This window comes from Marmota monax, unplaced genomic scaffold, assembly GCF_021218885.2.
Source record: "Marmota monax isolate L192 unplaced genomic scaffold, Marmota_monax_Labrador192_F-V1.1 WCK01_AAM20220418_F8-fsc00602, whole genome shotgun sequence".
NCBI classification, from domain to species: domain Eukaryota; kingdom Metazoa; phylum Chordata; class Mammalia; order Rodentia; family Sciuridae; genus Marmota; species Marmota monax.
This window is the reverse complement of record NW_026692905.1, coordinates 218,358-228,776: the sequence shown is the minus strand read 5'-3', so window position 1 is coordinate 228,776 and position 10,419 is coordinate 218,358. Positions and strand designations below refer to the sequence as shown.

At 33.5% G+C, this 10,419-nt stretch overlaps 1 protein-coding gene across 1 annotated transcript; it reads left to right on the top strand.

Moving 5' to 3' along the window:
- The first annotated feature begins 840 nt into the window (after positions 1-840).
- On the top strand, positions 841-6,461 carry LOC124096825 (endogenous retrovirus group K member 13-1 Env polyprotein-like). Its single transcript, XM_046450833.2, has 2 exons — positions 841-1,353; positions 4,497-6,461. Exons 1-2 carry the CDS (start codon positions 1,219-1,221, stop codon positions 5,703-5,705), a joined length of 1,344 nt encoding a protein of 447 aa, XP_046306789.1. The 5' UTR covers positions 841-1,218; the 3' UTR covers positions 5,706-6,461.
- Positions 6,462-10,419: the final 3,958 nt, after the last annotated feature.

The window sequence follows — 10,419 nt, the reverse complement described above, 5'->3', positions numbered from 1 at the left end:
CCAGCACAATTTGTTGAAAGGAAGCTTTTATAGAGAATCTGTTGGCTGTAGGTGCATAGAATTATTTCTGAGTCAGAGAATATTCTGTTCCATTGATCTATGTATGTATTTTATGCCAGTACCATGCTGCTTTTGTTACTAAGGCCTTTGGTATATTTTGAAATCAGTTATTGCAATGTGTCTCTAGCATTGCTTTTTTTTTTTTTGCTAAGGATTGCTTTAGCTATTTAGGATCTGTTGTGCTACCATATGAATTTTAGATTTTTTGTTTTTGGTTCAGTGGAGAATTTCATTAGCATTTTGATGGGGATTTCATCAAATCTGTAGATTGCTTTTGGAAGGATAGCCATTTCACAAATATTCTCACAATCCATAAACATGAGACGTCTTTCTACCCTCTAGAATGGTCTTCAATTTCTTTATTCAGTTCCACCCTCTAGTATTCAGTGTTTTGTAATTTTCATTTTATAAAAATTCGACACCCTTAAGTTTCAAAACCTGCTGATTTTTATTTTATATGTTGAATTTGCATCTAGCTACTTTCTTAATTTTTTTCATCACTTCTAAGTCTTTTGGTGGAGTCTTTAGTGTTCTATGTACAGAATCATCATCTAGAAACAGAGATAATTTTGTTTTTATTTGTATCTCTTTTGTTTCTTTTTCTTGATTAATTCCTTTGGGCAACATTTCTAGTACTATATAGAATAAGGGTCCTGGCTCTGGACACCTATCAGTTCCTAAGGTTATTGGAAATTATTCCATTTTTTCCCCTCTCATATAGTATTAGCTTTGAGGTTGGCATATATTATTGTTGGGGTTTAAGTGTGCAGAGTTTAGCTCCCTCAGGCCTGACAGTTTGCAAGAGCTGTGGCTGTGATTTAGGTCAGCTGAGGCAAACCTCAGTTAGGAGGAGGAAACGTTCTCTTCCCCTTATCACAAGTCACAAGTTCTGCATGGTTTGGCCAAGAGGAAGAAGCTTCCTGCATACTTATCCTGGGAACAGTACATTCTAAAAGAAACAAATGCATCCTCAGAGGAGTAGATAATGTCTACAAAGAACTTTAGGAGGGCACTTATCAAACAAACAGGAACAATTTGAATCTAGCTCTGTGTATCCGCTGAGGCATGATATTTGGACAATGTAGGTAAAGTGTTATTGAAGAATTGCTTGCTTTGTTAGAAGAAGTATATAAAAGGAACTTGCAAATAAACTTCAGCATGCAGTTGCATTTGCTGCCTTGGCTCTGCATCCCCTGTGTCCTGGTTATTTCACGAACCTTACCCAGGGACCCGAACGCTCTAGACGTTCACAATTGGCGCCGGAATAGGGACCCTGTTGGATTGTCAGGAAGGGTAAGTTATTTTTCTTTATATTACAGGGTGATAGGACAATCTTCATCTTCTCCTTTTTTACGTATTCTTAGGCATTCACTTGCTGTCTATGGTATTAGTATTTCCCATTCTGATATAGAGATGTGTCTTAAGGTGGTCAGGGAATGGAATCCCTGGTTCCCGGAGGAAGGATCTATGGATGTGGATAATTGGAAACGGGTCCATCACAATGTTGAAAAGGCCATGAGGCAAGGTGAAAAAATTCCAATTCGGTTTTGGTCTATCTGGTCTATTTTATATACAATGTTTAAAGCTATGGAGGAAGAAAGGTTAATTGGCAACTTACAAAAGGAGCTAGCTCCCTCTATTCTAGATCTCCCTCTGGATGTTAGTGAAAAAGAAGAGGTAATAAAAGATACGCAACAATTGACTCATAATTCTTCACAAAATTCTGCTGATTTAATTGGTACTGCTACAGAAAAGAAAACGAAAGTAAAAACGATGATTGATGATCACTCCGTTTCGGAGCAATTCAAACTTGTTATGGAGGAGGTTTTGGGACGTCTTAATAAATCAGAAGCTAAAATAGACCCTAAGCCTTTATCGGGAACCAGGCCCTCTGCCCCTCCGGCCACCAATCCTTTTTTGGCAGCTTCCTTAAAGGCTGTCCAGGAAATGGACTTAGAACCTTCTGACGATGAGGATGAAACTCCTTTCTTTGCTTTTCCTATAATCAGGCCTGATCCAGCTAATGGAATGGCACATCCACCTCGGTATGAGGAGATTGATATTGATCATATTAGCAGATTAAAAAAGGCAGTGACAATGTACAGACCTCAATCCCATTATGTAAAAGCATTGCTTAATGCTTTTGCTACTCATTATAATAATTTTGCTCCAGTACATAGGAATTATGTAAAGTGTTAAAGCAACTGTATATATTTAAATTGTGTGTGTTAAAGATTAGGAAAAAAGATAATGGTTATTTTTCCTAAATGAAATAACATTCTTCTCTCCACTAAATTTTTTTCTAAAGTTAATGGCATTTAAGTCAAGGTAAATTTTAAATATTAAGATTTCCGATTTATTGAGCTTGAATTATGCCACCATGCTTATGTAAAAATGAAGGTGGCACCATGGTAAAACTTAATGAGAAGTAGTTTCTCAGTTGTAATAATTTTGATTTCTCTTTCTTGTGATCTCTCCTTCCCTGTTGTCTTGAACCATAGCAAAAGGATACTACATCTCTCATTACTATAGAGATGAGGTTATTGAAGTTATATAAACACATCTCAATCTCTGTTTCTTTGAAAGGTATCTGTTAAATCCTGCTAGGTGATTGACAAGACTAAATAAGAAAAATAAAGGTAAATGTGATTCATGTTTTGCACACAAATGCAAAATTTTATAACCACATAACTTCATAGTTGTGATCTCAAAAGGAATTTCTCCTTTAATTTTTCTTGCAGTTAATGTAAGAATACTCTAAATCTCTAAGCTTCTGAAGTATTAGAGGTAAAGATGATCTAGTAAAGATGTAGTTTATCCATTTAGCATGTGTTTATTTTTCCTTATGTACTCAAGGTGATTTATTTGTTCAGCTCAGTGATATTACAGCTAAAAAACATTCATTAGCAAAAAAAAAAAAAAAACAATCTACATCTAACAAAAGAATCAAAAATGTTTCTTATTTTTGTTGAGTTGAATGTTTGACTCTAACACTTTTCTATATACAAAACATAGATTCTCCAAAAATATTATGCCATATGCTGACCAGATCGCATTATTAATTGAACAAGGAAGACAGAGAAGTATAACTTTGATGGGCAATGACATTTCTCACATAATTACCCCATTACCTAAAGACCAATGGACTTACTTGGTACAAATGACTGAAATGCTACAAATAGCTTTGGCTGAATATACCAGAGGTATTTCCTATCATTTCCCCAAGGGCAAATTATGGGACATGTTAAAACGTCAACAATTTGTAATCAATAATATTATTAGTGAATATCCTTTAGACAATGTTGTTACTGTGTTTACTGATGGATCAAAAACTAAAAGTGCTTATTGGACAGAGAATCAATATTGGGTTCAAATAACAAACTATCAATCTGTTCAACAAAATGAATTATTTGTAGTCATTCAAGTTTTAAATGATTTTGATAATCAAGACATTAACATTCTTACTGACTCTGCATACACGATAGGAGTAATTAAAAATATATTTACTGCAGTCGCCTATTCTAATAAACCTACTCTACAAAATCTTTTTCTTACTTTACAAAAACTTTTACAAGCTCGTAATGCTCGCATATTTATAGATCATATTAGATCACACTCTAAATTACCAGGATTTTTGACATATGGTAATGCTCAGGTAGACAAATTAGTGATGTTCGAAACTCCTCAAGAAGAACATAATCTGTTTCATTCTAATGCCGGACATTTATACATTAAATATAAGATTCCATATAAACAAACAAAACAAATTATTAAAAATTGTCCAGTTTGTCGACCTTTACAATCTGAGGATTGTACCTTCTGGAGTAAATCCTAGAGGGATTCAACCTAATGAATTATGGCAAATGGATGTTACACATGTTCCCTTGTTTGGACGTTATTCTTGTGTTCATGTTACTATTGACACATACTCTAAATTTTTGTGGGCTACCGCTCAAATTGGAGAAACCACCCGTCATGTTATTCAACACTTAGTGGAAACATTTGCTATTATGGGAATTCCTGCTATGATTAAAACTGATAATGGTCCAGCTTATACTAGTAAAATTTTTAAAGATTTTTGCAAATTATATGATATTGTTCATCTAACTGGAATAGAATATAATCCACAAGGACAAGCTTTAGTAGAACATGTACATGCTATGCTTAAAACACAAATTAAAAAATTAAAAAGGAGGAAAATGACAGATTTAAATATGCACTTGTTTAGACATTTACAAAATCAACCTAAAGCATTGTTACATCAAGCCTTATTTATTTTAAATTTTCTTAATCTTCCACAAGGAGAAATATTGACAAGAGCAGAACGACATTTTGAGCAAAAAAACCTTAGAAACAGTTCATGAACCAATTTGGATAAAAAGGGCAGCCAGGGATTTTACTTTATAGAGGAAAGGACTATGCTTATGTTTCAACAGAAAATGGACACCGGCAGTGGCTCCCAGGGCGGTGGATCCAGACCCGTCACAATCAGAACAGCACCAAGGGGGGCACCCTATCCACTACCCCAGCCTACATACAGAATCCTGCCGAAAGAGAGATGGAATGTAACCATTCGGAACAACAAATTGATGGCCTGGGGTGATGGCGGAATTGCTGATCCACGCTTGGCTTCAGTGCAGTACCTTCATCATTTACAAACACATTTATGGAAAATTGCTGCTGCAACTAAACCTGTAATTTTGTCTAATGGCTCTTTCTCTGGGACTAGTCAATCTCCTGCTTCTTATAATTTTACTGTATTTAAAGAGTATAATATAACCACATGTGTGCCCATGCCATACCTGTTCTTAATTGGAAATGTTACTTTTGATGAGGGAATTTTATGCTTTAATTGTAAATTGTATACCTGTATTAATACATCTGTTTCTATTCCTCCTGGTTATTCCATTGTGCTGTTACAACAGCGCTCTCACATTTGGCTTCCTGTAAATTTACAAAGAACATGGTCCCAAGATCCTGTAAACACTTTGGTTCTGGAATTTTTTAGACAATTGTTAAAATGTACTAAACGGTTTATGAGAGTTGTTGTTGCTGTAATTCTAAGTCTTATTGCAGTGACTACAGTTGCTACAGTTTCAGGGATAGCTTTACATACTTCTTTACAAACAAAACAGTTTGTTGAGGAATGGCATAAAGATTCGCATGAGTTATGGCTATCCCAGACTCAAATTGATTCTAGACTTCAAACTCAAATAGATATTTTAAAACAGACAGTTAATTGGTTAGGAAAAAAGATACTCACCTTAGAACAAGAAATTAGATTAAAATGTGACTGGAATTCAACTTCTTTCTGTATAACTAATGTACAATATAATCAAAGCTTACACGAATGGAGTATCATACAAAATTATCTCGATGGTAATGATACAGCTCAATTAATGATTGATTCTTTACAAAAGGATATATTTGAAATTTTTGGAAAAGGGTTTCAACATGATGATGCTGCACAAATAGCTGAATTGTTTTTAAAACAGTTAGAAGGATTAGATCCCAAAGGAATTGCTCAAAGTCTTACCCATATGGCTGGAGGAGTGGGAATAGTGTTATGCTTAGTTATTATCCTGTTTATAATTATATATTGCATGTGCATAAGACCATCTCTAAACTCTATATTAATTTTGTGAAAAGCTGTTTTAGAAAAGCAAAAGAAAAAAGAAGGAATTGTTGGGGTTTAAGTGTGCAGAGTTTAGCTCCCTCAGGCCTGACAGTTTGCAAGAGCTGTGGCTGTGATTTAGGTCAGCTGAGGCAAACCTCAGTTAGGAGGAGGAAACATTCTTTTCCCCTTATCACAAGTCACAAGTTCTGCATGGTTTGGCCAAGAGGAAGAAGCTTCCTGCATACTTATCCTGGGAACAGTACATTCTAAAAGAAACAAATGCATCCTCAGAGGAGTAGATAATGTCTACAAAGAACTTTAGGAGGGTACTTATCAAACAAACAGGAACAATTTGAATCTAGCTCTGTGTATCCGCTGAGGCATGATATTTGGACAATGTAGGTAAAGTGTTATTGAAGAATTGCTTGCTTTGTTAGAAGAAGTATATAAAAGGAACTTGCAAATAAACTTCAGCATGCAGTTGCATTTGCTGCCTTGGCTCTGCATCCCCTGTGTCCTGGTTATTTCACGAACCTTACCCAGGGACCCGAACGCTCTAGACGTTCACATATTATAATGAAGTATGATTTTTCTATACCTAATTTAGCCAGGAATTTTTTTTTCAAGAAAGAATGTTGAATTTAATCAAACTTTTCCCTGCATATATTGTTGGTATCATGTGATTTTGATCCTTGATTTTAGTTATATACTGAATTTTGTTTGTTGATTTGTATATGTTGAACCATTGTTGCATCCCTGGAATAAAACCCAATTGATAATGGCATATGATCTTTTAATGTGCTGTGATTTCCATATGCATGTATTTTACTGAGAATTTTTACATCTATGATTATCAGGGTTATTATATATATAATATATATTATATATGTACATATATGTACATATATTATATGTAATATATAATATATATATATAATATATAATATATAATATAATATAATATATAATATATAATATATATAATAACCCTGATAATATATATATATATATATATATATATGTACATGTATGTGTGTATAAATATATATATATATATATGTATATGTGTGTGTATATATATATATGTATGTATATGTGTGTGTATATACATATATATATATATATATATATATATATATATATATATATATATATATATATATATATATTGTGTGTGTGTGTGTGTGTGTATGTGACGTTCTTATCTGGTTTCAGTAACAGGGTAACAGTTTTTAATAGAATGAATCTGGAAAGGCCCTTTCACTCTTATGGAACTGTTTGATTGGCATTGATGTTAGTTATTTTCTAATCTGTGTTAAAATTCAGCACTTAATCCATCTAGTGCTAGACTGTTCATTGTTTTTGTTTATTTTATCTGCTTCCATCTCATTACTCATTATTGATCTATTTAGATTTCTTACATCTTCTGGATTCAATTTTGATAGATCATTTATGTTCAGAAAATTTCCCATAACTTCTAGTTTTGTAACATATTGGCATACTGTTTTTCAAAATATTTCCTAATGATCCTGTACATTTCAGTGTTTTCTGTTATAATGTGTCTTTTTTTTAACCTCTAATTTTATTTATTTTGGTCTTTTCTTTGTTTCTTCAGTTAAATGTTTGTGCATTTTGTTTATTTTTCTAAAGCATTAACTCTTTGTTCATTTAATGTTTTGTATTGTTCTTTCAGTTTCCATTTCATTTATTTCTGCTCTGATCTTTGTTATTTCTTTACTTTTGCTGTTTGGAGATTGGTTTGTTCTTTGTTTTTCCTAAAACATGGAGATGCATCATTATGTTATTTATTTGAGACATCTTTATTTTTTCCATCATTTTGCTTAACTTCTACATGTGAGAGAAAACATTTGACTCTAGATTTTCTGAGTTTGGCTTATTCACATAGCATGATGTTGTCCATTTCCATCCATATACCTGCAAATGCAATAAATTCTTCTTTATGGCTGACTAAAACTCAATTTTCTTACCACATTTTCTTAATCCATTCTTTTTTATAGTTTTTAAAAAATTTATATATGAAAGCAGAATGCATTACAATTCTTATTACATGTATAGAGCACAATTTTAAATATCTCTGGTTATATACAAACTATATCCACACCAATTTCTGTCTTCATGCACGTATTTTGGATAATAATGACCATCACATTCCATTATCTTTTATGCCCCCATTCCTCCTCTCTTACACTCTAACCCCTCTGCCCTATCTAGAGTTTGTCTGATCCTCCCATGTTTCCCCTCCCTACCCCGCTATGAATCAGCCTCCTTTTATCCAAGAAAACATTCAGCATTTGGTTTTGAGGGATTGGCTAACTTCACTTAGCATTACATTGTCTAAATCCATCCATTTACCTGCAAATGCCATGATTTTATTCCCTTTTATTGCTGAGTAATATTCCATTGTGTATATATGCCACATTTTAAAAAAATCAATTCATCTTTTGAAGGGCATCTAGGTTGTTTCCACAGTTTAGCTATTGTGAATTGTGCTGCTATGAACACTGATGTGGCTGTGTCCCTGTAGTATGCTGTTTTTAAGTCCTTTGGGTATAGACCAAAGAGAGGAATAGCTGGGTCAAATGGTGGTTCCATTTCCAATTTTCCAAGAAATCTGCATACTGCTTTTCATATTGCTTTCCCCATTTTGCAGTCTCACCAATTTGCAGTGTATGAGTGTATCTTTTCCCCCACATCCTCACTAACACTTACTGTTTTTTGTCTTCATAATAGCTGCCATTTTGATTGGAGTGAGATGAAATCTTAAAGTGGTATTGACTTTCATTTCTCTAATTGCTAGTGATGATGAACATTTTTTCATATATTTGTTGATTGATTGTATATCTTCTTCTGAGAAGTATCTCTTCAGGTCCTTGGCTCATTTATTGATTGGGTTATTTATTTATTTTTTTTGATGCTTAGGTTTTTGAGTTCTTTATATACCCTAGAGATTAATGCTCTAGTGTAAGGGTAAAGATTTGTTTCCAAGATATAGGCTCTCCATTCACCTCACAGATTTTTTCTTTTGTTGAAAAAGAAACTTTTTAGTTTGAGTCCATCCCATTTATTGATTCTGGATTTTAATTCTTGTGCCACATTAAGGAAGTTGGGGCCTAATCCCACACAATGGAGATTAGGGCCTACTTCTTCTTCTATGAGACACAGGGTCTCTGGTTTTATTCCTAGGTTCTTGATCCATTTTGAGTTGAGTTTTGTTCATGGTGAGAGATAGGGTTTATATTTCATTTTGTTGCATATGGATTTCCAGTTTTCCCACCACCAACAATTCATGTTGTTGGCACCTTTGTCTAATATAAGATGATTGTAATTTTGTGAGTTAGTTTCTGTGTCCTCTATTCTGTACCATTGGTCTACCAGTCTGTTTTGGTGCCAGTATCATGCTGTTTTTGTTAATATTGCTCTGTAGTACAGTTTAAGGTCTGGTATAGTTATGCCACCTGCTTTACTCTTCCTGCTAAAGATTGCTTTAGCTATTCTGGGTCTCTTATTTTTCCAGATGAATTTCATGGTTGCTTTTTCTCTTTCTATGAGGAATGTCATTGGACTTTTGGTTAGAATTGCATTAAATCTGTATAGTGCTTTTGGAAGTATGGTCATTTTGATAATATTAATTCTGCCTATCAAAGAGCAAGGTAGACCTTTCCATTTTCTAAGGTCTTCTTTGACATCTTTTTTAGGGTTCTGTAATTTTCATTATATAGATCTTTCATTAAGTTGATTCCCGTTGATTCCCAAGTATTTTTTTTTATAAGGTTATTGTAAATGGGGTAGTTTACCTTATTTCCCTTTCAGAGGATATGTCACTGTTATCTAGAAATGCCTTTGATTTATGGGTGTTGATTTTATATCCTGCTACTTTGCTGAATTCATTGACTAGTTCTAGAAGTTTTCTGGTGGAACTTCTAGGGTCATCCATGTATAGAATCAAATCATTATCAAATAGTGCCAATTTGAATTCTTCTTTTCCTATGTGTATCTCTTTAATTTCTTTAGTCTGTCTAATTGCTCTGGCCAGTGTTTCAAGAACTATGTTAAATAGAAGAGGAAAAAGAGGACATCCCTATCTTGTTCCAGTTTTTAGAGGGAATGCCTTCAATTTTTCTCCATTTAAAATGATGTTGTCCTGGAGCTTAGCATAGATAGCCTTTTATGATGTTGAAATATGTTCCTGTTATCCCTAGTTTTTCTAGTGTTTTGAACATGAGGGGGTGCTGTATTTTGTCTAATGCTTTTTCTGCATCTATTGAGATAATCATATGATTCTTATCTTTAAGTTTAATGATGTGATGAATTACATTTATTGATTTCTGTATGTTGAACCAATCTTGCATCCCTGGGATGAATCCCACTTGATTGTGGAACATGATCTTTTTGATATGTTTTTGTATTCAATGTGCCAGAATTTTATTGAGAATTTTTGCATCTATGTTCATTAGAGATATTGGTCTGAAGTTTTTTTTTTCTTTTTGATGTATCTTTGCCTGGTTTTGGAATCAGAGTGATATTGGCCTCATTGAATGAGTTTGGAAGTGCCACCTCTTTTTCTATTTCCTAAAATAAATTGGAGAGTATTGGTATTAGTTCTTCTTTAAAGGTCTTGTAGAACTCAGCTGTGCATCCATCCAGTGTTGGGCTATTTTAATTGGCAGACTTTTTAAAAAAATATTTTTATTAGTTGTTGGTGGACCTATATTTTATTTAAT

Coding starts and splice junctions, on each gene's coding strand:
- LOC124096825 (XM_046450833.2), top strand. CDS start 1,219: ATGCAGTTGCATTTGCTGCCTTGGCTCTGCATCCCCTGTGTCCTGGTT. Junction 1,354..4,496: donor CTGTTGGATTGTCAGGAAGG/GTAAGTTATTTT, acceptor ATGTTTCAACAG/AAAATGGACACCGGCAGTGG.